Raw genomic sequence first — 27208 nt, forward strand, 5'->3', positions numbered from 1 at the left:
TTTCTACACTTCCATTGCCACATCCACTTCTAACATAGTATCAACTCTCAAGTTGGAGCTTTGCTCATTCCTAGAGTTAGCCTTTCAGATTTGCTGGTGCTGATTTATTCTACTTCAGCTTTGCGTTTTGAGTTTTCTGCTGCTGATTGGACTTTGTTGACTGCTACAATGTGTCTACAGCCAGAACGCGAACAAGGCACCCACACAATAGATACACCAAAGTTTGGTAGATGGCCGCAGATTTAAAGACACTAAAGTGCATGTATAATGTAACCATAGACGCTACTACTAAGAGTCCTTGCATTTATTGCATGGCCATGGCCAAGGAGTGCAATTCTGCTTGTTAGAACAAGGCGACCACACAATAGACACCAAAGATCCAAACTTTCGGGCCGTTCTAGATATCCCCTAAATAAATATCCATATGCACATTGCATGCCTTGTGTAGAATAGTTGAGAAAATTATGCATCTGTACATTGGATTTGCATGGTAATTGCAACCCCAAAAGGCTAGGCATGGTGCTATCAAGGTTATTGAGAGAGTTTTATCAAACATTGGTCTCCACGGGGGAACGTTGTTATCAAGGCAAATCCTTAGAGATCCAAAAATGGAAATAATGATTCCAAGAAACCCTCGATAGTTGGGATTAAGGCCACCAGATTTTTGGGGTTCCATGGCAAGCCCAAAAAATGTTCTTTTCACATTTATCACAACCAATGGAAAGCGCTATACAATGCAACCAAAGACCATGGGGATGATGGAAGACCAATGGAAGAGCAAGAAATAGGAAGTGCAAAGTCTAGGAGGCATTGGACACAATGTTATTGTATTATGATAAAACATCTTGGTCCATTGAGGACCTCCACGCCTTCAAAAAGGCCCTCGACAAGTTCAAAACCTCCATGAAGGATGCTTGGGGAGAAAACAATTTCATGAACCACATGGTAAGATAGTTCCTTCTACTTTAAAAAAACTTTTGGGAGAAAGGGAAAGATTTCATGTACCACATGGTAAGATAGTTCCTTCTACTTTAAAAAAACTTTTGGGAGAAAGGGAAAGAAAATATGAGGCTTTAGTGACACCTACAAAAGGGTCATTACCAAGCGATATGGGGCTCTTGCAATCTAAGGGTGGTGCTTTTTTCACTTGGCAGTGACCCTCCCAGAACTTGCTACTTAGCACTTAACTAATTCCATGTCTTTTCTAATGCACATCATTTTATTTAGAGCCACTGCCCCTAGTTCGCGAGGCAATATGGGAGTTCGTCGATTTGGTCCACCCAAGGAATGGAGAAGTCTCATTACCAAGAAAAAACCACATACTTTAGGTATATAAGACACAATGGTGGTGCAAAAAAGGCAAACAACCTACTGGAAGTTTTCTAGTGGTTTTACATATTAATTTGGCACAAAACGAGGCTAGAAGAAGCAAAAAGGATATCCCAAAACTTAGGCATTGCTCTTGCATTAAAAAGATCAAAACAAAGGAGACAAGAAGTATACAATAACTCATGTGAAACTAAAAATTTTTACAACAATTGGCCTCTATGGAGAGACAAGCTAAAGATGGGGCTCCAGGAGGAGTGGATAAACATGCATTCATTTCTCGCTACATAAGCTTGAAGGGAATGGTTTCATTTTCTTTGCCAGCATTTTCCTCGTGCTCATCACCCAGGGTTGGCATCTATATAAGTGGTGTTGGCTACATTCGAGGCAGTGACTTTATAGCGAGCACTCTCCTAGAGGGGCAGGCTCTATAGAAACCCTACACTTTGTCCACCTCAAGGATTCTACAACCAAAACGGCCCTGTTTTTGGCTGTTCAGCCTGCATTTTGCAGCCTGCCTTCAATGTTTACTGTTTTTGGGACTGTTTCAGGGTTGGGAACCTGTTATTGACTCTCTCACATCTGCATTTTCCAAGGCCACATATGTGTTTTATGTTTGCAGGCTGAGGTGACCTATTTTCATGCCCAACAACAGCATTTAATGCCTGCTAGATCTGTGTTCTTGTTCTCAGCATCTGCATTTTGATCTTCTATTCATATGCAAGGCTGGACGACAACATTTTCAGGCTGGCTTCAGTCTCTATGAAAAATAGTGTCTGGGAAATTGTCAAAGAACAGTAAGATTCATCATTGATTAGCTTCGGATATAGTTGATTAGAGTTGGTAATCGTAAGTTATATCCACTCCTTTTTTCAAGATATTTCCAAACCAACAAGATATGACATCAATTTAGTAAGATAAGGTGAATATTTTGGTCAAGCTCTTATTTCATTTAGAAATCAATCCCTCTAGGGTACATCAAGATTAAGTCTGACATTTCCTCCTGAATATGAAGTTAGTTGCACCAGGTTGATGGAGACGCTTACACTTCCTTTTCCACAAGTCTTTCTCTTTTCTTCTAGGGTTCAAGAATCGTTCAATTTACACTCTCCAACAAGTGCTACTACTTTGTCTGGACTGATTGGTGAGACTGGCCATCTCTCTGATCTTGAAGGACCATGACATTCGATGCTCTCAAAAGATTACGTACCAATGAGACAATAAGGTTTGCGGGGAGGAACACAAAGTGAACTCGGCAAACATGGAGAAGAGAAGAGAAGAGAAAAGAAACTCTAATGAATGGAACAATGAAGATCTGAATCATGGAGTGAATGTGATACAAGGGAACAAGGGTGCCGTAGCACAAGGAAGATGATGAAGACAACCACAAACCACGAACCGCATGTCCTCCTGAAGGGGTGTGAGGGTAGTGGAGAGACTGGAGAGAAAAGACGACGGACTGAATGAATCAGCCGTAAGGAATGAGTAAGAGAGTGGACTATAAATAGGCACAGTCAATCTAGGATGGCGCCTCTTTTTGGGTCTACAAACCCTAAATGCAAACCACAGGAGAGAAGCCATCGGCTCCGTGCATCCATGCTGGAAGGAATACAAAGGCCTCGTCACCAAGTTGCGGCTGAACCTTCGAGTTCCCGATCTGGGTGGTACCTGAAGATCCTAGGTATCAGTAGAAGAGATGATTGGTCGAAGACAGCCACCCCAAGAAAGTAGAGAATGGGTGAAGAACCTCATGTGGAGTAGGTTCCCCCTCTAAGGTGGGAGGTGGAGGGGCCCCCCTGAAGTCGAACAAGAAGTAGATGCCCCCTCTAACGGCAAAGAAATAACATCCCCCTTTGAATCCCCCTCTGAAGTAGATAGGGAATCCAAAAACCCATGGATCACGGACTCTGAAATGTTTGATGATGAAGGAAGTGCAGATATCTAGGGTACCGAACAGATCCCAAAGGTAGCCTCTCGAACTTGAGTAGTCGAGGGTGGGAAAGGGTGGGGCTCAGAATGAGCAAGAGGTGGACAACAGTTGCTATCTCTTAATGGAGTAGACTGGGTAGCCAAAGAAGAGGAAGGAGTCACACAACCACTGTCTCTCGAAGGAGTAGACTGACGAGGAGACCGTATCAAACAATCACTGTCTCTTAATGGAGTGGACTGCAAATCCATAGGTCGTGGAAGCCACTGTACTTGAAAATAAGTGGGAGAAGACTATCGCTGGCATTGCGACAATCTCCAGGAGGTCGTAGCGCCAATCAATCCTCCAGATGCTCAAAAGGACTTAGTGCATATCGGATGCATCGTATTGCCTTGAGCATAGTACTCTGATAGCCGATCCAGAACAATCTCTATGGCCCAAAAAGGAGAGGTGGCACAAGGAGTGCCTGGTGGAAGACACATATTCCGGAGGGGTGGGGAGCAAAGGTCGAAGTCGGCAAGCATCAGTGGTGTGTCCGGTGATGCCACAATACGAGCACCCAATAGTCTAGTCATCTATTGGTAAAGAAACCATGGATACCAACGTGCCTTGCTAAAGAAGGAAAAGTTTCTCTACAGGTGCGTCTCACAACTCATCTCCTTCATCACAACCAAGCCTTGTGTGAGATTCCTATGACCTTTTTGAGTCATATGAGCTAAAACCCTCTCATGTTTTTTCTTTTGGTATGCAAGATCCAGATGGTTTCCAATATGTTGACTTTAATAAAGGAGGCAATCAAAGCATATTTCCTTCATCAGGTATATCTTTACCATCTATTTCGTTTGAGCAAGTAAACCACACTTCTCAACTCCCTCCCATCCCGGCACTATCTTCTCCACATTCTAATCTACTCACATCGTCATTCCAAATTCTTGGATTACATTCCGAGTCTATGCCAAACCCTCGATTAGCTCACCCTGATCACATCCATCAATGTAGAGTCCACACTACCACAACCAATGTTAAGTGAATGCAGAGGTTGCTTCCTGAGTTCCACTCTCAATTACAGCATTTTTCCCCCGCATCCGAGCATTGGAGTCATCCCATTGACTGCTGTGCAGCTCGAGATCGCACTCACGTATCAATCTTAATTTTGAGCTTCAAAAGTTTTCCATTAAGGAGAGGAATGATTTAAAAGTCAAATTGGCCAAATATCAACAATTACTCACCAAGTTTGCTATTACTAGCTCCCTAAAGTTAGATGACAATCAGGTCACATTCTTCTTGAACGAGTTTCCTAACAAATACTTTCATTTTATCTAGCACATTATCTCACAACCTAGATTGCCAACCTTTTATAAGTTAAGAGTCAATTCTTGTGTTACACAAGGCTACATGATCAAGTTCACAAGAAGTCCACACACATCTATTTAGAGAGGCGAAGGTTGGTTGCCTCTTCTTCGAAAGGGAAAACCAACAATAGCAAGAACTTGCAAGAAGCAAAGGCAAGCCAAAACAAGGATGACACCACTTCCTCTAACAAAAATAAAGAAACGCGACCCCTTTGGCAACAAATTCCTAAGAAAAATAGGTTTTACATACACTGCCAAAGGTCGGGCCATGTGGACAAGGAGTGTCGTACCAAGGCCCGAGGTCTTCCTCCTGGAAAACCATGGTAGATTGTCCTAACTACCTCCTTTTCAACTAGCCAATCCACTACATACTTACATACTCATTGCATTGCACTTGGCTCTGATTTCCTTTACTTTGTTTTCAGTTTCATTTTTTGGAGCGTCTCACTACTCATATCTATGCTTGCAGATTTTGATTTCTTTTGCAAGGTTTTGTGTTTCAATGTAGACTAACATACAAGCTTGCACCAGTCCTTTTTGAGCTGGAGACCGGAGATACGCATCGTTCCTTTCATGGTTCCATCTACTTCGAGTCTTGCTCTTCTACCAACATGAAGGCTTCTCCCTTTCCCAACAGATCGTGCAACATCTTTCTTGATGCTATCATGGTGGTGACTTCTATCCTTGCTCTGCCAATAGGGAGGGATGCTTCATCCTCTTCCTCCACATGGTTCTCGACACCACATGAAGATCGACGTCCCCATGCTCCTATTCCTTCTTCAGCATCGACATCCACGTTGAGAGGGGGTTCCTACCCTTCTTGGTATTCTATAGGTTTCAACACTTGTCTTCGACATTGCCCTCCTCCCCCCTAATTGTACCTTTCTCTATGCATTGCATGATTTCATCATCTTTGTACTAGAGCACCTAGGCAAGTGAACAATTTCTCCGTAAGGAACACTATTCAAGTGGCACTTGCTACATAAGCAATCTTCAATATATAGACATCCCATTGTGCAGAGCACCACTGTACAGATCCTAAGTTGTTTCCACCGACGGATTACACAACCATTCTTCTTCACTAATACTCCATCTTTCTCTCATCATGGACATCTTCGAGTAATTGGGTAAGCTCGTATTGTTTTGTGACGTGTTGGGTGTACCATCCCTACTCTCAAAAAAAAAAAAAAATCAATGTGTTTCCTTTCGCCTTTGAAGGGCTTGGTAGGCCATTGGGCAACCGACGAGCACCCTTTGTCCGATGCCCTATCCTCTCTAGGGTGACTATTTGGACTCCCTTGGTAAGATAAACATGGCCTCTATAGTCTTGATAGGCTACTGGGCAGCCGATGTGCACCCTTTGTTGGATGCCCTGGCCGCTTTGGGATGAGACGTGTTGGAATAAACATTACAAGACTTTTCTTTTAGGCTCAATCTCAGACTTCAAATGGGATGTTGAGGCAAAACACGCATTACAATTGACTAACATTTTTTGTACAAGTTTCTCACTCTACCATGCAAATTCAAATCATCAACCACCTATCATTTGTTGTCCAACCATTGACGACTATAGCCCATCACTATCCAACCCTATGCCGCCTGTTTTCAACCGTCACCTTGCTATTTGGAGGTCTCCATCCAGTGCATCATCATAGCACCTCATTAGCCTCCGTTTTCAACATCCGGTTCTATGTGATAGGTTGCTATCATCCCTCCTACCAAGTAACTACTACAGTACTTGCGTTTTTTGTGTCCAACAGGCCATCTACATCAACAAACACCTCTCCTATTGTCGCCTCAGTTCCCTGACACTCCAATGATCAATGTTTAGTGTTTCCTGCACTCTAACTACTGGTTACAGCACTTGGGATTCGTCTCTAATAGATGTAACTCTCCGACATTGCATTGCTCTGTCCTTAGGCATTCTATATACTCTTACATTCATTTACAACATTCATTCACTTCAAAGTTTCAACAATGTTTTGAGTTTTGTGTTTAGGGTTTGAGTTTTGAGTTTCGAGTTTTGAGTTTTGAATTTGTTTGAGTTTTGAGTTTTGCGATTAGGGTTTGAGTTTTGCTTGTCTATCTCTGAATCTTTGTGTTTTACTCTTGCTCGTACATGTTGTGTTTTCTCAATGCAAAACCTAGCATATCTTCACACTTCACTCTCCTATGTTCTCTCTCTGTCGTCTCCTCCCCATGTTCACTTTTCTCTTTCCGTTGCACACTCACACATTGAGCTCCCTAAATCCATATCACACTCTCTTCATTCATTCATTCATCAACATCCATTCACTCATTAAGTACTTGCATATACTTTTCTTTTGTGTTCTTGTTTGAGTTCACTATGTTTATATAGTCACAAGTATTTTCTCTATGCGAACCCTAGCACATCTTAACATAGTATCAAAGTTGGGGGGCCTAACGAGACATTATGATCTTGATGTGGAGGACAACCTCCTATCTTCTTTCACTTAGTTTTTATCTACGAATCATTCACCAAAGCTCAACTCTTCTTTTTATATTCCTTCGTGGGCGAGGGCAGCGCAATGGTGGCGCGGACGAGGTGATGTAGGCAACAGGCGCAACAACCTGGCAGGAGGCAAGGAGACGACGTGGGGTGGGAGGCACAAGGGAGGGGAGATGGAGTGGAGAGAGGGAGTGAAGGAGGGAGAGGAGGGTGACGAAGGAGTGAGGGGAAGGAAAAGAAGGAAGAGGAGGAGAAGGAGAGGAGAGAGAAGAGGAAGAAGGGGAAGAAGCTTCACAAGGCACTTCTCTAGATGCTCAACTATCAAGACCAATCACCTCTAAATCAAGGGGGAGAATCCATTCAAAGTACAATTGGAAGCTCTAAGTCTTCAACTCTCATTTTTGTATCAGCTTGAATCCTGTTTCTATCCATGTTGTTCCTTCTATTATGCAAAAACTAGTTGTACATCACCATGGAGACCCAAGTCGGTACCAATATGGACAAAGACAAAACTCTATAATCAAGGGTGCTTGATCAAGTACTTCCATATTTTTTGCTTCATTTGAGCCCAAGCTCTGTGCAAAGAAACAATATGACAAACAAAGAGAGGAGTTATCTTCATAGCTTCGACTTCCCTATATTAGCTTTATTTACTTAGCATGATTTGATGCTTCATCATCTTCTTTTGTGTTTTTTGAGTTTCTCTTATTTCTCAATATTTGCCATACACATTGTGTTTCTCTTCCCACAACCCCTATTGCCTCTTTGGTTTGAAACACAATAGTCATTTCTTGACATGGTATCAAAGCATACTTAATTTATTGACATAGTCCATCAACTTGGATGATGATGTCATTGGGATGGGAAGAAAGGAACAGCACATAGCTCCCAATCAAGCAAATGTCAAATGATGGGCCATTGAAAAGAGAATCACAATCGACGGGGAATAGGGACGATGACAAGGATACGAACAGAAATAGAGACGTGACAAGGATGGCCAAAGATATGTCATGAGGACATGTATTTTTTGAAACCCCACTTGACATGTGGATTAATTTTTAATCATATGGTTAAATAAACATTGCACATGTGAGCTGTAACTGGGATTAAGAGTAAATTTACGAGCCCGAAACCCGAGAAAATCATAGGATGTCAAAGGCAAAAGTTACTATGAATTATGCCACACAAGTACTTGGTGGTATTTGGTGCCAATATTTGGTGGTGTTGATGGCTTAGGTCATTCATTTGGCCATAAGTGTTAGATTATTTAAAAATTAAAATTCATATTTAATTATGAATAATGCTAGAAAAACCATCTGAGAAGGCCGCCACTTATCAAAAATGCCCATGCAAAACTTAAAACGTCTATAGAGGCTAGAGAGAGGCATTTTAGTATATTCAGCTTACAAGAGAGAGAAAGGAGATGCTGCTGGTCTAATTTGCAGCCATTGAAGGATCTTCTGAGGTAGCCAGGGGCAAGAAAAGACCAATCAACAACAAGTCCCTACATCTACAATCTGTTGAGACAAGGCAATAGTAATAAATAACAAATTTTATTCAATTCTTCGCAAAGAAAGTCTGAATTTTCTCTCTCCTTAGCATTCTCTCTCATGCCCCAACCTTTGTACAACCTTGCTCCGAAGATTACAGCATTGAGATCACCAGAGACTTAAGGAATTTCAATTTCTCTGCTGTAAACCCTAATCTACAAGGTAGAAATTAGGATTTGGCAACAACCTCCAGAAATTAGAAGGTCCGAGACTTAGATTCAACAGGGCTGAAGCTGTTTTTAGTCAAATTCAAGTGAAGAGACCAACAAATCAATGAATTTGGGGCATTTTGTTAGAGATCATAGCCAGGTTCAGTCAGTTAGGTGCTGCAGTGAGACCAGTCGGACAGTGTGCGGTCGGACTGCACAGTCGGATTTCCACATGGCGGCAGTCCGACCTGTGCAGGCAGTCGGCTGCATTTAATGCAGCCGACAGGGTATTTCTGGCGCCCTGTTTTGTCCAGATTTTGGCTATAAATAGCCAACATTCCCAGCAGTCTCCCACACTTCTCTGCTCGCAGATTACAGACCGGTGACACGCAGATTCCGTCTCTGTTCACAGATTTCAGACAGGGGAGAGTGCAGACTGCAGCGGACTTCGAGGTGAACAGCACGTTGCATCGTCGAGGTAGAGACACGCAGTCCAGCGCACTGCGCCCGTGTATATATCTGCATATCTTTGTATTCAGCACACTTTATACAGCAGATCTTCATCTTCCACTGTCTCTCTCTCTTCTCTCTCTGCGTTCTCTCTCTCTCAGTCCTACGCTTCCGCACTGCTGCACTCTGACATGGTATCAAAGCAGTGTTAGAGGGCTGACTGAGCGCAGAATCAACCTGAAGAGGAGTTTCTATCACGACACAAATTTGCATTTTTTGCATTTAAGGGCAGACAAGAGGGCTACGCCTTGGAACAAGGCTGAAGCGAGTGTGGGCGCACAGGAAAGGAGTCCAGGTGGTGGATTTGCTGCTGTTTACAGCTGTTTGACGTGGAGGAAGTTTGAGTTTTCAGCCTACAAGTGCAGGTTTTGCTTTTTCATCGCCTCCGGCGGGTGAAGAAGGTACAAGACGCGGAAGAGCCTTAGCAGGCTGAGTTTTCACAGTCAGAGGGGGCTGCTTTTGCATTTGTGAAGGCACTACAGGTGAAGATGTCTAGAGAGATTGACTTGGAGTTCCAGTCGATTATGGACCGGAAGGTGCCTGTCTTACCGGCTCTTCCTGCAGATCAGAAGCTCGACGGCGACAACTACCGCATTTGGCGCGTCATGATGTTGGCCATCCTTGAGTCCTATGATTTGGCGGAGCTGGTACAGGAGGAGATCGACCGGCCCTCGGTAAGAGATGAGTCCAAACTCTCTTCCGATGCTCGTGCAGAGTTGGCCAAGGCTCAGTCTCATTAGGACAAACTGAATGCCAGGATTCATTCCTTTCTTTTTCTATCATGTACTACAGCCGTGATCGCTCACATTGAGCACTTGACGGTGGCTCGGGAGATATGGCTGGAGCTTGATCAGATGTACAATCGGATGACCCTAATGAAGCGGGTTTCCTTGGAGGTACAGATGCGGACCTTGTCCGTAAACAAGTCTTCTTCACTGCGGGAGCACATCAACAAGCTAAGGCAGCTTCAGATGTAGGTTCAGAATGCGGGGAAGCCAATTTCCTCTGAAGACATAGCGATCACACTATTGTCCCAGTTGCCGCCACGATTCGGTACATTTTACTCTGCCCTTATTGCTTCAGGGGGAGAGTCTACTCTTCGGTGGGAAGAGTTGGTTCCTATGGTCTTGGACCAAGAGGAACAATTAAAGGGACAGAATGCTTCCAAGTCGGAGGCGCTGACAGGTCAAGCCTCTCAAAAGAAGAGGAAGGACCAAAAGAAGAGAAAGGGGGATAACAAGTCCAAGAAGAACAAGGAGAAGGACAAGGACAAAGAATCCACATGCCATATTTGTGGAAAGACTAGTCATTGGAAGAAGGATTGCCCTGACAAAGACAAGAAGGACACCAAGGATTCTGGAGCAGTGGCTGCATTTCTTCATCTAGCTGTCATTGAGGATGCTTCACCGAATGCTTCTGATGCTGCGATGACGGCTCCCCAGGCTCGAGAGTGGATCGTTGATAGTGGTCCCTCACGGCACATGACTCCTTCATCAGATGGTGTTGCCCAGTTGCGACCCTAGCGTGGGCAAATTCTCATTGGAGACAACTCTTCAGTATCTATTGCAGGTCGGGGTAAGATGCAGCTTATTCCCGATGGACGAGGTGGTACCCATACCTCCGAGGTTTTGCATGTACCACGCTTAGGGTACCATCTCCTATCAGTTCATAAGATTTGCTCCCTTGGCCTTCTGGTGGAGTTTGACAGTTCTACAGTGTGAGTCCTTGATCGTGGATCGAGGAAGGTTCTATCATCTAGATATGAGGAGAACGGCATTTATAAATTGAAGTCTACCACCGCCCTCTCTACTCTTCTTCTTACCTCTCAGTCACAATCAGAGTTATGGCATGCTCAGTTTGGTCACCTGAACTATGATTATCTTCGGAGGGCGTCACGTGGACAGCTTGTTCGAGGGTTACCGGCTATAGTGGTGAGCCAGCAGCCATGTGTCTCCTGCATACGAGGGAAGCAGCATAGGGATGCCATTCCCCACACAGCTTCACGGCGGTCTACTTCACCGATGGAGCTGGTATCTACGAATCTATGTGACCCTATGAGGAATGAGTCCTTGCGTGGGAGCTCGTACTTCATGCTGATCGTAGATGACTACAGCAAGATGACATGGGCCTATTTTTTGGCATTAAAGTCAGAAGCTTTCTCACACTTCAAGGATTGGCTTCTCTTTGAGGAGAACCGATCGGGCCGGAAGTTGAAGACCTTGCGATCCGACAAGGGCGGTGAATTTGTTTCTAATGAGTTTGCTCGGTTTTGTGCAGATAAAGGAATTCACCAAGAGTTTGCCAATACCAACAATCCTCAAGAAAATGGCATTCTTGAACGGAAGAACCGCAGTGTGATCGAGATGGCGCGCACCATGATGGAGCACCGACGGACCCCTCAGGTTCTGTGGGCAGAGGCTGTGGCTATTGCAGTCCACATCCTTAATTGATCCCCTACTTCGGCCGTGGAAGGGATGACCCCGTTTGAGGCTTAATTTGGGACGAAGCCAGATGTTTCTTACTTTAGGGTCTTTGGGTGTGATGCCTATGTTCACATTCCCAAGGCTCACCGTGATAAATTTGAAGCAGCTTCCCGAAGACATGTATTTGTTGGCTACAGCTCCTAGTCCCAAGGCTACCGACTGTATGATCCCGTTAAGCGGGATGTGTACACTAGCCACGATGTGCGGTTTGTGGAGGTTCCGGCTATCTCAACGGGTGAGGAGCATCCCGTTTTTGGAGATCCAGGGGAGAGTTGGGCTCCTTCTACAATTCCACTGGAGCCCGTGCCTTTTGATTATGATTCTGTTTCTGACACAGAGTCTACAGTTCCACTGGTCACCCCTAAGGCGTTACCACCGGTGGATATTCCAAAGTCTTCTGCTGATGGAGAGAGACGAGGGGAGGTTCGGCCTCCTCCTCGCTAGGCCCGTGACACACTCCGTGATTTAGGGATCGAGGGGATTCCTGAGGAGTAGGGACTGCAAGATGGTCCGCAGCGGTCACGTAGGCACCAGGCACATTCTACAGAGCTTGTTTGCTCTAACTATTGTTTGATGACCCGTGTTATGCAGGATCGAGAGCCCACCTCCGTGAAGGAGGCTTTACAGTCCACACCATGGAAGAAAGCTATGAAAGCCGAGTTGGAGGCTATTGAGAGGAATGGCACTTGGTCACTCGTGCCCCGCCCCCCGAATAAGAAGGTGATTGGTGTCAAGTGGGTCTTCAAGACCAAATACCTTAGCGACGGTTCTTTGGATAAGCACAAGGCTCGCCTTGTTGCTAAAGGTTTTGCACAGCGCCCAAGGATTGACTGTCATGACACTTTTGCCTCCACAGCTCGTGTGGCGACCATTAGAGTTGTTCTTGCTTTGGCTGGCCATAGGAGATGGCCTGTTTACCAGTTGGATGTGAAGTCGGCCTTCCTCAATGGTGATTTGAAGAAGGAGATCTATGTTGAGCAGCCTCCTGGTTTTGGATCCTCGGATGGGAAAGTCTACAGGTTGAAGAAGGCCTTGTATGGCCTCAAGCAGGCTCCGCATGCATGGAACGAGAAGATTGATTCGTTCCTCCAGTCTCAGTTGGGATATCGGCGTTCCAAGGCCGATCCGCAACTTTATGTTCACACTTCCGAGGATGGTTGTGTGCTTTTTGTCTTATATATTGATGATTTGATTGTCACAGGTGATGATGCACAACAGGTCCAAGAGACGAAGTCAGCTTTACATCGGACGTTCAAGATGATGGACTTGGGTCTACTCCATTTCTTTTTGGGCCATGAGATTTATCAGTCTCAGAGGGGGATCTTCATCTCTCAACAGAGATATGTACAAGAGCTCTTGGTGTCTTTTGAGATGGAGGATTGTCGGGCCCTTTCTACTCCTATGGATCCGAACTGGAAGGCCACTTCCCATTCAGCTTCTCCTTTGGCGGATTCTTCCCCCTATCGTCAGTTGATTGGGTCCTTGATTTGGCTTCTCAACACTAGGGTTGATCTATGTTTTGCTGTTGGGCTCTTGGCAGGGTTCATGAGTGAACCTAAGACGGTGCATTGGCAGGCTGCTCAGAGGATACTTCGGTATTTGAGGGGGACGTCTAATTTAGGGATTCATTACCCCGCAGGGACAGATGATTCAGATCTTGTACTTGCAGGTTGGAGCGACTCGGATTGGGCCGGTGATGTGGACCACAGGTGGTCTACTACAGGTTATTGTTTTACCTTGGGTGCAAGTGTTATTTCATGGAGTAGCAAGAAGCAGCCCACAGTAGCCCCTTCATCTACTGAGGCAGAGTATCGGGCCGCGTCTTCCACCACATGTGAGGCTGTGTGGCTTCGAAGATTATTGGAGGAGCTTGGGTGCCCCCAAACTCGTCCTACTTTGCTGCAATGTGACAATGAGAGTTGCATTGCCTTGGCACGGAACCCTGTTTTTCATGCCCGGACAAAGCACATAGAGATCCAGTACCACTTCATCAGAGAGAAGCTTCTGGATGCGACCATCACTGTGGAGTACTGCAAGACGGAGGACAATCTTGCGGATTTGTTTACGAAGGCACTGCCCCAGGCTCTACTTCGGAGACATTCCAGATCCCTCAGGCTTTTGCCCTGCCCCGGCTCTGAGAGGGGGTGTTAGAGATCATAGCCAGGTTCAGTCAGTTAGGTGCTGCAGTGACCAATCGGACAGTGTGCAGTCGGACTGCCACGTGGCAGTCCGACCTGTGCAGGCAATCGGCTGTAGCCGACAGGGTATTTCTGGCGCCCTGTTTTGTCCAGATTTTGGCTATAAATAGCCGACATTCCCAACAGTCTCCCACACTTCTCTGCTCGCAGATTACAGACCAGTGACACGCGCAGATTCCGTCTCTATTCGCAGATTTCAGACAGGAGACTGTGCAGACTGCAGCGGACTTTGAGGTGAACAGCACGTTGCATCGTCGAGGTGGAGACACGCAGTCCAGCGCACTGCGCCCGTGTATATATCTGCATATCTTTGTATTCGGCACACTTTATACAGCAGATCTTCATCTTCCACTGTCTCTTTCTCTCTCTTCTCTCTCTGCGTTCTCTCTCTCTCAGTCCTACGCTTCCGCACCGCTGCACTCTGACACATTTTTCATCTCCATCAAAGCAAGTGAAGGCCAATTGACTATCCAAATTAAGGGGTAAAACAGATTGAAAACTTGTGGTCATTTTGGACAGCAATGGGAGTTGGAATACCAAAAGGGATTGGGAGAATCCCATTGTACATCAACTTCTTCAATTAAGTCCAATAAATACCGAGAGGTGCGTCAGCTTTGGGGCCAAAAAGGTCTCTATTGTCCAAGATTATAAGTTAATTTGCATTTCTCAGATTTGTAATAACTAAGTTGTAATTACGGAATTACCACCCATCCACGGAAGGAAGGTTGGTTTCATGGTTCCATCGCCGAGATGACCACTCAATCCCTTGATTTGGTGGGCCTAAAGCACCTGATTGCAAGCCAAAGCTTTGTGCTAGTGCTGATCTTTACTCTCAGTTGAGAAATTACGGCAATATGTCTTCATACAGTGAGATGGACTCAAGCAGTGATAATGTCTCTCAATATAAACATTCACATGGGAATGAAGGAAATGCAATACCTGACCTTGGACAAGAATCAGGCCACACATATCAAGCTGAAAATGTTGCAATTGGGTAGGATGCACGGCCTTCAAGGCATAAGGAGGGTGATGACCAGCAAAGTGAACAGGAATTTGATGACTAGTTCAAGAATCGGATGCAGACAACAGCAAATCTCTTTGTAGAATTGGCAAATGGTTGTCTAAAGGTGTAACAAGGCTGCCTCAACAACAGCAGGTCCTCAACTACAAAATGTTGTTGTAGACTACAAGACGGCAACTCCAAGCATTGGCGATGATTGTGGAAGCAAAGGCATTGCAAGAAAATACGGTGGACTGGTGCCATGGCTGCCGCAAAAACAGCCTACCACATCATCATACCAACTAAAACGAATGTTTTGGGTTATTTCAGCTTCTCGCAGCCGAACAACTCCTCGTCTTCCTATCCAACATCTTTGAACTCACATCTTGAGAAAGAGAAGCATAAGTAGCCAACACTCTACACCTTCAACATCTATCATATCATACCTCTCATATTCAAAACATTGCTTTTGAGTTGTGCCTAGCCCGATCATATAAGTGCAGATTTTTCCTAGACAGATTAGCTATTATTTCATTTCCGCTAAGAGAAACTCTTTGCTTCGTTTTCATCAATCAAATTTGAGATGAATAATTTCTCGACATAGTAATTCCATTAATCACTTTGATTTAACCAAGCTAAATTAATCTAGATTGTTCTAAATTAGTCTAGATTGTTCTAACCATTTTGGTGAGATCCTTTGTAATAGGCACCATTAAATATGAAAGCAGGCCATTTGTTGCCTTTCCAACCCGTCAAATTTTCAGATTTATTCAGGGATCTAGAACCTTAGGGTATTAGGGTAGCTTCTAAGGACTTAATTCCATAGAGGCAAGGTGACTAATGAGTAAGCACTTATCACATTCACTCGATTTGATGTGCTTTCCATTAGTTGAGATGCATGGCAAAGAGTCACCCAACATCTAAAAATCAAGAGATTGGAGATAAGAGGGCAAAGCCACACTAGCCCAAGAGACTTGGATGCACCCCATGAGGATCCTCTCATGGAATGTACAAGGCTTCGAAAGACATCATTTCAAGCTAAAGCCTCATAGAACAAGATTTACTCAAAGCATTTGTAGGAGGATTCATAGATTTTCTCATGCTACAAGAGCACCACCTCTCAAGATAGAGAATATCTTCATGTAATGGGAAGCTTTGGCCAAGACAAAGCCACTCTTACTGGGTAACAATTGTGGGTATTACAAAGATACAAGCACCAAATCAATATAAGGCCGAGGCATCACAATTCCAAGGAGAGCCAAATAGATTTCTCTGAGAGGATGCTGCACTTGTTGATCTAATGGTCACTTATGCCTCAAATGGCCAGTGCAATCATAAATGACTTTGGACTACCCTCAATTAATCCCTATCCCAAGTTGATCATTGGAAGGTGAGTGGCAACTTTTACATGGTGGAGGCCTTGGAGATGGGAGTCAAATTTATAAAGACCATTAGGGGAGGCGAGCAAGCTACCTCAAAAGAGCTCTTATTTCACATTGGAGGACAAGACCACAGTCCACAATAAACCTTGGCACATCTATAGGCTCACTTTAGTTATCTAAAAAAGATAAGCCAACAAGAGCTAGAACTTTCTCCAAGATCAACAAAATTTGTATGGAAAGATAGGCTAGCAAGAGCTAGAACTTTCTCCAGGTCAAAAAGTTTATGTGGATGACTAGACTTGCAACAAAGGCTGACTAGTAGGCATCATACCTATCACAACCCGCTCGAATGATTCATCAATTCCATTGGTCCTTCTTTATAGTCTCAAAGGACCCACTCCAATGTCGAGATTGCAAAGCACCTATTCTATGATAACGATCTTAGAGAATTGGTTGCACAAACTTGGAAATCCAAACCCTTCTCAACTAATAGGTAACAAGAGACTTGGATGAGAGCCTACACGATCAATTCCTTCTTCATGGAGTTGACCATAAGGAGGAGACAAAGGGTTCCTAAAGAGGGAGAGAACAACTAGAGCATCACTAGTTGCATGCCAAAGCAAAGATTGATGCCATGAAGGAAGCCAGATCAAAGTACAAGTTTCATGCAAGAGCTTCCTTCTAGACTCGGTTTAAAGACGGGGTTAACAGTGATTCTTTTGCATCATAAGGTCAAAACACTTGAACATTCTAGACAAGGTGTATGAAGATTCAAGAGAGTTAATGGATTCATAGCACACGGCCCTCTAGAGGCAAGGCAAATGGCTACAAAGTACTATACAAACTTGCTAGGATCCACAACTAGACCCTTGAGGCCCGAGCTATATGAATGGAGTCTATGCTGAATAGATGGTCCAACCATGGGCATGATGCCTATGGTTGGACCCTCAAGTCTCAAGCTATGTCTATGTTAAAGAGATGGTCCAACCACGGGCATGATGCCTAAGGATGGGATTCCCAAGGCAGTGGATCAACTCCCCAATAGATGAAGGGAGTTGCAACTCTTTATTCCTCAACATATAGTCGGGTTATGAATAGTTGGGCCAAAGGAGAGAGATTTAACATCCAAACATCAGTGATACAAGGTTGTCCCTTAGCCCTCTTGTTCCTATTTGTTTTAGAGGCCATGAGCTCCTCCCTGATACATAGATCCATGGATATAATAGATATCAAGTTATCCACCCTTGAGTTAGAACAGCTTCTTGATCTCAAGCACAACAATTTATTGGCCACACAAACTTGGAAATCCAAACCCTTCTTAATTGACACGCAACAAGAGACTTGGATGAGAGCCTACACAAGATCAATTCCTTCTTTATAGAGATGGCCTTGAGGAGGAGACAAAGGCCTCCTAAAGAGGGAGAGAACCACTAGAGCATCACTAGTTGCATGCCAAATCAAATATAATGCCACAAAGGAAGTCAGATCAAAGTACAAGTTTCATGCAAGAGCTTCCTTCTAGACTCGGTTTAAAGACCAGGTTAATGGAGATTCCTTTTGCATTATAAGGCCAAAACACTTAAACATTCTAAACAAGGTGTATGAAGATTCAAGAGAGTTATTGGATCCATAGCACACGGCCCTCTAGAGGCAAGGCAAATGGCTACAAAGTACTATACAACCTTGCTAGGGTCCACAACTAGACCCTTGAGGCCCGAGCTATATGAATGGAGTCTATATTGAAGAGATGGTCCAACCATGGGCATGATGCCTAAGGATGGGATTCCCAAGGCAATGGATCAACTCCCCGATAGATAAAGGAGCTACAACTCTTTATTCCTCAACATATAGCCTATTTATGAATAGTTGGGCCAAAGAAGAGAGATTCAACATCCAAACATCAGTAAGACAAGGTTGTCCACTAGCCCCCTTGTTCTTATTTGTTTTAGAGACCATGAACTCCTCCTTGATAGATCGATTCACATGTATAGTAGATACCAAGTTCTCCACCCTTGAGCTAGAGAAGCTTCTTGATGTCGAGCACAACAATTTATCTAAAAACAAAGGATAAGAGTAACTTTAGGGCCCTTGTAGCAACCATGGACATATTTTGTAAAGCAACAAGCACCTTTAGTTAATTGGCATAAGTCCTACGGATTTGTAATATGTGACACTAGGCAACCAAAATGACGATACCAAAACGACTTTGCTTAATTCCCCCCCATCGGACCATGGTGAGTTATCTTAAATGCCATATGGAAATTGACATTACCTCTTTTACTTTGCATTTCTGAGAAGCTCCTTTATTGAAGCTTGGTCAAGCATTCACTATTAGAGAGAGTGGTAGTCACCAACCCAGTTTTACTTGCAACCATGTGGTGCATCACTTCTTATTGGGCATTCTCATTGTCATACATTAGCCACGTGAAGTGCCTCATCAACAACTTAATTTGTTTAAGAGAAGATGGAAGCCTCTAGCTAGAGTAAGGGTGGCATAGATCCAAATAGCCAAGGAGAATCTTATTGGCTAACCTCATTGTCCAAGGGTCTTTTTCTAAAGAAGAGGCATGTCAAAAATAACAAGTATGCTCTAATACCATGTCAAAATAAGCCACAGTGCAGAGAGTAGGGTTTGCAAGGAGTAAAACAGTGTGTATGGCAAACATTGAGAGAGGAGAAACTCAAAAACGCAAGAAGAACATGGTGATGGTGCATTGAATCATCCTATAAGAAGAAAAGCTAATACAACAGAGCCGAAGCTCAAAAGATAACCACACTGTCCTATCTGAAACAATCGACAACACCACTATGGGAAATCTGCACAGTGAGTGGAGCAAAACCTAATCCTCCAAGTAGTGGGCTATCGAAGTAATCACTCGAAGGTGAAGGACAGCAATTGAGAGAGCGACTTGCAGTCCTTTGAAGCCATCAAAGATGTGGAAGATGATCACCAACTGTCGGGGGAGCGAACCTCAATCCCCTAATACTGGGGAGTGACCTGGGTAGCACAACACAAATCCCAAAGTGTCAGAGCTATCAAACACAAGGAGAGAAGCCCAAATCCTAACGCCATGTGGATAATGATGATGCTAGATGATGGAAGATGAGCCAAGCTGCAAAAATGCATGTCCCAACAACCTTTGTGATACATGAGTGATACCAACTGATGGAGGAGAAGCCAAGCTGCAAAGACGCATGTCCCTGCAGCCCCTATAATAGACGAATGACACCACGTGATGAGGAGAAGCCACACTACAAAAACGTGGATCCCAACAACCCTTGTGATAAACGAGTGATGCCCAAGTGATGGAGGAGCCAAGCTACAAAAACGCAGGTCTCAACAACCCCTATGATAGTCGAATGATAAAATCACTTGCACTCTGAAGTAAATTGTCGTCAAAGGCTAGGATGCAAATGCCAAGCTAGAGATGATGACGCCAAGCAAGGAGAAGGCCTCCACACTGAAAAACGCAGGTGAAGGTGGAGCCTGATGGAGAAGGATGCTAACACCAAGCATATGATGGCGATGCTAGGTGGAAGATGCTCCAAACGCAAGGCTTGATGCTGGAACAGGATGCCTAAAGCAAAAGAGGAAGGTGAAGGCAGTCACAGGGCATGAGCCACCAGCCACAAACTGCAATGACCTAAAGGGGTGTGAGGGCAGTGGAAGGGGTTGGTGAGAGAAGGGAAGGGTGTCTAATAACGAAGGAAGAGAGGTGAAGAATGACTAAAGAGTGGTGTGGGGTGATAGAAGTGAAGAATGAATGAAGTGACTACCTATTTATAGGCATAAGTTGTCTAGGGTAGCGCACCACTGTGTGAGCAGCCACTAAAAAAGCACCCATTGAGACTTCAATCTGTCCCACTATGCATGAAGAACCATGGCAAATCAACATTAACTAAATCTATTAGAAGATCAGGAGCAAAAGACATAGAGAGAAGTTTTGAGGTCAAACTTATAGTTGCTATCATCAAGGCATAGAGATATATGTTGCATCTAGCCTCCATCAGCTATAATTAAGGCCATGGCAAACAAAGTACCTCCTAACTAGAAAACTATTATAGGCACTTCTTAAGCCCACGTTGGTTGCTTCTCCAAAGGACATCCATGATCCTTCTTGTGGTCATTGTGACTAGCAAGAAAAGAACATTTACTTTTATGGCTAAGAGGAATGGTTGCCTTTAATGTGAGACTTGGACCAAAAAGAGTTCACATGATACTCTAAACAAAGAATTGAAGTAATGGCACACCACAAGAGGAAGTGGTACATCAATCCAAACCTAGCCAATTGTCTATTAGACAGATGGAGAAACTCAACTAATCAAAGGCCCTTTCAAAAACTATGATGAGATCGATGAGAGTGGATGGAGAGGGATCCATTCCTTGATAGGCCATGCAACATGGCCTTTTTTGTTTACACTACTAGGCTAGGGAGGAGGATTCGAATGAGTAAGATCACATGGCCAAACACCACAACCCATTGGTATATGCCATAAGCACAATATCTCAAATCATTTCTTGTCAAACTTTTAGAGAAAGCTAGAGGACAACTTTAGGCCTAGAAAAATCTCTTGCTTTTAGCTCATTGGAGCCTAGCAATTAGTACTTGGCTTAGATATGGCCAAGACCCAATGACATTTGTGAGATGTGGTGAGCCAAGGGAGACGCAACACCACTACCTATGGGACTATCGCAAAGCCTAGAAGATACAAAGGAGAGCCCTCAAAATGATCTTTCATGTCACACTAAAGGCCATGCAGCCAAGGGTGCTATAGCTTGGGTCACAGAGAAAGGCCCCACATGTGGATATGATGATGTTCAAGAAAGCCTTCCTTTTCTCATTGTTGGAAAGCACCTAAGCAGGATCCCTATACACAATGATCTTTCACATCTTAATAGAGACCATTGTCACAATCCAAGGGGCTATAACTTGGGTCCTAGAGAGAGGCACCCCATGGGGATATGCGGATGTTTTTTTCTCATCGTTGGACAACACCTATGCAAGATCCCCATTCCAACTTACTCGCAAACAAAATGGACCCAAGAACAGTATCATAGACGAAAGCTAATTGCTACATTATTGTCTTGCATTTGGAACAAGAGGTACAGCCATGCTATAGACATTTACAATGTATCAACAGCAAAACTCTTTTAAAGATCTCAACAAAGACCATCCACACTCTATGCAAGATGGCAAAGGACACAAGGTGGCTTTGGGAGAATAAGGAGGGGGGATGCCTTCATATGCACCTAGGGCTTTGGCATCTCTTTTATACTACCTACAAATAGTCTAGCATTATAGCCCACCAAATTGGTTATTCACACAACCATCGTATCATGACATACTTAACTACTCTTTACAATGTTCCTTATATACTTTGTATTTTTCCTTCGGGGGGGGGGATTTTCTTCAAGGTGTTATCAATAGAATTTTCTTTTCTCCAAAAAGGAAAAAATATTATCTTTCTTTAACAATAAGGATGTGTTAGCAGATTAGTCAACTCAGGTATGAGTCTATGCTACAGAGGCTACAACATTTTATATAGTATTTATCTGGCATTTTCTAGAGTGTTGTCTAGGGCTAGGGAGCATTTAATGCTGGTCAACCAACATTAAATGCTAGCTGATTACATTTATTGCTCCCCCCATTCTATGCCTATATATTGCTAGGGCTCCTCCTCCTCTCGTGTACTTCAGCCATCAATTGTGGATTCTTTTGGGAAGAGAGGAGCCGGTGCCAAGGTGCCCACACAGCCAGTGACTCACTGTTGTGTGTTGCTGTCTCATGTTCGATATGGATTCCATTTCCCGAGCACACATCTAAGTTCTCATCTGTACTTGTATTCATTCATTCTTTCTTTCTCTCGTCTTGTGTTTCAACAATTTACTTCAGCATGTTGTTTATGCTTCCATTGCTACACCACTTCTGACAGGATGAACCATTATCACTTTACTGATATATTATTGCATCTCAACGATGCATTTTCTTTTAATTCTAATCCTTTAAGTTACATCATTGAGAAAATTTTAACTTAAAAGTTGGAAAGCATTGTGACAATGGTGAAATGTTATACTTATCCATCTATAATGAGGAAAAACCAGTTATTCAATTTAGTCTTTTTCCATAGATGTTGTTGCTTTTCTAATCAAATGTCATATAAGCCTTGCTTTTTAAGAAAGTAGTTGTGCAAAAGAATATTGTGACAAGCTGAAACTTCAAGAGAGTTAAAAAAGGCTAAACCAAAAGGCCAAATCAAAGTCGGACAGCAAAGTGTAATGTCTTAAATTGTTGAGGATTCAAGGCAAAAGGGCTTAAGCCCTAGAACTTTGTTCTGCACCAAGTAAAGGTGTCTAAAGCTTGAGCCGTATTACCACCTAGAAAAGACAAAGAGGATAAAATTTGCAATGTTTTGCTTCAACATGCACCAAGTGTAGCTCTTCTAACTCATTTTCAAAAGTATCAAGCAGATCAAGGGTTTATACATAAAATTCTTACCATCATGAACTTTCTTTCAATTGCTTGGATTTGCCCTAAACACATTGGCAAGATTCTATATGACATTTTCTCCGAGCTCTAATCTAAAGACTTTCTTCCTTTCTTTGAGCTTTTTTTGAGTTTTTTTTTTTTTACATTGAGGTGTCATTTCAATTTTTTCTTAAAAACAAAGATTATGAGATCATTACAATCAAATTCTGTTGTTCTAATATTTTCACCAAGCCACTAATCCTAATTATAGGCCAAAATGGACCTCAAATGGTAAACTTTTCAATTATTCTTTATTCTACGTCAACTTAGTCAATGCATGATACAAAATCTATAGACCATAATCCATTTGAACTTTGTGCTAAGGGTTCAATTAGGAAAAGATCTATGAAAGATCAATACATTAGCAAGTAGTCACACCAACCATCTTATTTTATAAAACATCAAGAAATTTTAAAGGGGAGAAAAGAACCAATGGAGAAATTGGGCCCACAAGATAAACAAAGGGAACAAAGAAAAGCCAATAAAAGAAAGACGAAAATAGAAATGCAAACCAGTTAAGTAACAACACTAGATTGGCTAAGTAAATTGAGAAAAAACGTTTTACATCAATGAGATTCTGAATAAGTACTGTGCTTTGTGTCCAATTCATTCATCTTTTTCTCAAATAACAATGAGCACTGTTTATGAGCCCATTTTTTCAAGCATCTTAGGTAGGTGAGACTACAAGGTTGTGCCATGTCCAGTACGTACCCCCAATAATGTTACAAAGTAGCATATCTAGCTTGGATAGTTGCCTTCAACATATTAGCTCATTCATTAATTGAGTTGAACCTACCCAAGAAATCCAATTCTGCATTGTAAACTTGGGCAGCATTGGTAAAAATGAATTGAGCAAAGAAACTCAGAAAGCACCTGCTTTAAAAAAGGAATCATAAGCTTTCTCAGCACTCTGAGATTCTGAGTAGGCTGCTGTCCTTTCTGTTAAATTAATTCTTTTTTCCTCCGCTGTGTTGTAAACTTGATCAACAATGGCAAAAATGAATTGAGCAAAGAAACTCGGAAACGCCAGCTTACAGAGAGGAATCGTGAGCTTTCTCTCAGCTCTATGCTTATTTAGTGTCTGAACCCTTTACAATTTTCAACTTAACAGATGCACATGATGTAACCAGAAAGAGCACATTATGCCACACTTAACCAATGAAGAACTGTATCTTCCTGTATCTAGGCAATGTGCATATCAACTAATATCCTGACTCTTCTGACCAAAACGTGTCTGCTAACTACATTAATGTTGACACTCAATTTGCCAAACATAGATAACATAGAAAATGCCTACCTGTTCAGGTGGCCGATTCACGGACGAAGGTGATACAGAAATACTAGAAACAAGCCCAGAGCCAGCAAGAATGTCTTTTAGAATGCTGCTGATGTTCAGCAATAGAAGACTCTCTGCAGCAACCGCTGAGCCACTTGCACAAGTGGATAACAACCGTATCAAACCCTACAGTGAGTAAAAATCTGTCAGTATCCAATGAGCTTGCTTTGAAATATGTAAGTCACAAGTCCTATACAAACAATACACACCGTGTAAGTTGAATTGCTGAGAGAAGTTTGTGAAACCATCCCGCTGCTAGGAGTACTGACAGAGATGAGACGCACAGCTTGAGGTATCAAGCCATGAGAGCACAGCATGTCTAGCTTTTCAGAAGACGAAGCAAAAGACTCTGCTATGCGAGTCAGGCAAACTGAAGCATGTTCTACAACCTGCACCAGAATCATGAACAAATTTACATGTGTTACATACTTTTGAGGACAGAATAACACTAGCATTAACCAGAGAAATGCAGGTCTGTATTACCTTTGTGTCATGGTACTGAAGAAGGTTTGTCAAGATGGGAACTGCTTCTACCACAAAATCAGAGGCATCCAAAGGCAATTGCCGGCATATGTTTGCAGCAGTTGAAACGGCAACTCTCTGTTAAAGTTATACCGATTCATAAGAACAATAAAGGACAAAGTAGGTTTCAAGAATCAACTACTGTAGCTAAAATCTTAGTCACCTGCACGCCAGTGGAGAAGAAGTCAAGGTATGACAGAACAGCCAGTAGTGCTCCTCCTCGTAAACAGGCAGTTGGATGCTCATGAGAAATCTTTTCAAGAGCTTGCAAGGACTGCAATAGCACCCTCGACCAATTAAAATTTTGCAAGGAGCAGAAAAAGTGTGTCAAAACAGAAGCTTGATTTTGTGTCACCTCCTGCTAGGGCATCTCTATTACCTGCTCTGCCAGGTCAATGTATTCTATAGTCAACAGACGTGCACACAGGCAAGGAACTGCACCATAATGTACGACAGCAGCACATGATGTCGGTAACACATCGCACAGGTGGGTAAGTGCCCGAGCTGCTAGAAGCATCATATCAGGGTTGTACTCGTGATTCAGAAGTCCAACCAACAAAGGCACAAAAGAATCTACTGAGAAACTGCTTAGTGATTCTTCAGTCCCGATAGAAAGCAATTCGCATAGCTGAGAGAGGGCCTCCAACTGTCTACCCTCCTCACCTTCTGCCCTCAATCCTGATAGAATCCTCTTCAATTTGCTGCTCTGATGGGGACTCGAAGTTGGCAAAAGCTCATCTAATCCTGCTCCTAGTTTTCTGAGAAGTCCCTGCAATGCACTGCTTGCAGATGCGAGGTTGTGCTGCAGGCTGCTGTTGCCCTCTCCATCATTATCATCATCACCACCTCCGCTGTGCCTCTCCCTGTCACGCTGCCGCTCTTTTTCATCCTCCGTCTCTTTCTCTTTCCCCTTCTCCAACTCCTTCTCTGTGTCCATTCCCAGGATGGCTTTGCGAGATCCCTGGTCGTCTTCCTTGTCCTGCTCCTTCTTAGGGTTTTTCTCGTTCCTAGATGCAGATGACGACGATTGGAACGGCGAATCCATACTTACCTCCAGAGAGCGAGAAATTGTGCTGGTGCTGTTTGATGCTGCTGCTGCTGCTAGGATTCCTCTGCGCGAACGAGGGGGGATAGAGGCAGAGGATGCAGGGGGGATGCGTGCTCGCTTGGCGGCCCGTGCAGGCGATGGCCGTTGTCCAGTGGCCTCCGCCCGCTTACGGCTGCGTGTTTCCATAAAAGACCTGCAACCCCGCTCTCCCCCGGCTCGCCTTCACACCACGAGATGTGCAGAGGGGGGCATGATAGGAGCCGGGGAGGGGAGAGGGGTGATCCGAGGGGGGGAAGGGGGAGGGGAGAATCGAGGCGAGGGAGGAGGGAGGGAGGGGGGGAGGGGAGAGCTCGGGGGAGGCGGTGGGGGTGGGGCGGGGGGCGGGGTTAGGGTTTCCTGTGGCGGTGGCAGGCGGAAGCAGGAGATGGACGAGGGGAAAAGCCAGCATCAGGAAGGGGGAGACGAAGAAGAGGAATAAGAAGATGAAGAAGAAGAGAGGGAGACGAAGGAAGAGAGAGAGAGAGCGAGAGAGAGGAAAGGGGTGCTTGAGAGGAAAAATAGAGATGGGTCGTAAGTATTTATATTGTATGTTATATATGGGCTTACCACCAGCATATAGAACAGAGACTCGAGAGAAAGCGGTGCGAATAAGGGAGATGAAAAACACACCATCGTTCAATTAATTAATGTACATATTATTATTATTAGGTAATTAATATTTTCCTCACCATCGAGTTGTTCAGAAGAATCGGACTCCTCTCCTCTTTCCTCCTTTTCTTCTACCCCGTGCTTTATTCAAGTTTGAGTACCTCTCAAAGTAGAGATACTGTGTTCTACTCCACTCAGCAAGCTAGAGGTGGTAGAGCTCATAGAGCTACTTCCTCTCCTCACCCTAGTGTTCACATTTTCAGTAATTGCCTATACAGAATATCTTTGACTCTATATTTTCAAGGGATTTTTAAACCGAAGTACATCTGTTTGCGATTTTTATAGCTGAAATTTTCGTCAAAGCTAAGGTTTTTGACGTTCTTGTCTAAATTTTAAAGTTTTCTTTCAAGATTTTTGCAATTCATTTTGCATTAAACATTGGTTTCTTGTAAACACCGGCTCACTTCACGTTGAAAGCATCAACCCATCCAATGGTCCAATCAAAATATAGTGTATCCCTGCCAACAATCGAGTTGTAGTCCCCTTGTGGATTAAGCTCCTTGGTTGTGTGGGTTTAAATGTTGTTGTCCACATCTACAACACATTCATGTCCTTGAGCATTGAAATTGCAAGATCTAGACGAGTTCGACAAGAGTGCCAAACGTGATAAGCACCCATGTTTCTTTTTATTCCTTCCCACTTATTATGATCATATCTCTTTTTCATCCCTTTCTCACATGCATGCACCCTTGCCTCACCTTGCATTTGTCTAAGGCTATC

General features: G+C 43.6%; 1 protein-coding gene across 4 annotated transcripts in view; it reads right to left on the reverse strand.

The window, feature by feature from the left end:
* The window catches only part of KAK (HECT ubiquitin protein ligase family protein KAK), a 52035-nt gene extending 25700 nt beyond the window's left edge, over nt 1–26335 (reverse strand). For 2 of the 4 annotated variants that reach the window (XM_087671479.1, XM_087671478.1), the window contains exons 1-5: nt 25112–26335; nt 24896–25006; nt 24694–24810; nt 24420–24599; nt 24172–24336 (exon numbers count right to left, since the gene is read on the reverse strand). In XM_087671479.1, the coding sequence (XP_087527605.1) occupies nt 24172–24336; nt 24420–24599; nt 24694–24810; nt 24896–25006; nt 25112–25966 (1428 nt within the window). In that variant the 5' untranslated portion in view covers nt 25967–26335. The remainder of the gene's footprint in view (nt 1–24171; nt 24337–24419; nt 24600–24693; nt 24811–24895; nt 25007–25111) is intronic. The other 2 variants (XM_087671481.1, XM_087671480.1) reach the window with 1 other exon arrangement.
* Nucleotides 26336–27208: the final 873 nt, after the last annotated feature.

Source organism: Lygodium microphyllum, chromosome 29 (assembly GCF_053477565.2).
Source record: "Lygodium microphyllum isolate KBCC chromosome 29, Lygodium_microphyllum_v1.1.10, whole genome shotgun sequence".
Lineage (NCBI taxonomy): Eukaryota > Viridiplantae > Streptophyta > Polypodiopsida > Schizaeales > Lygodiaceae > Lygodium > Lygodium microphyllum.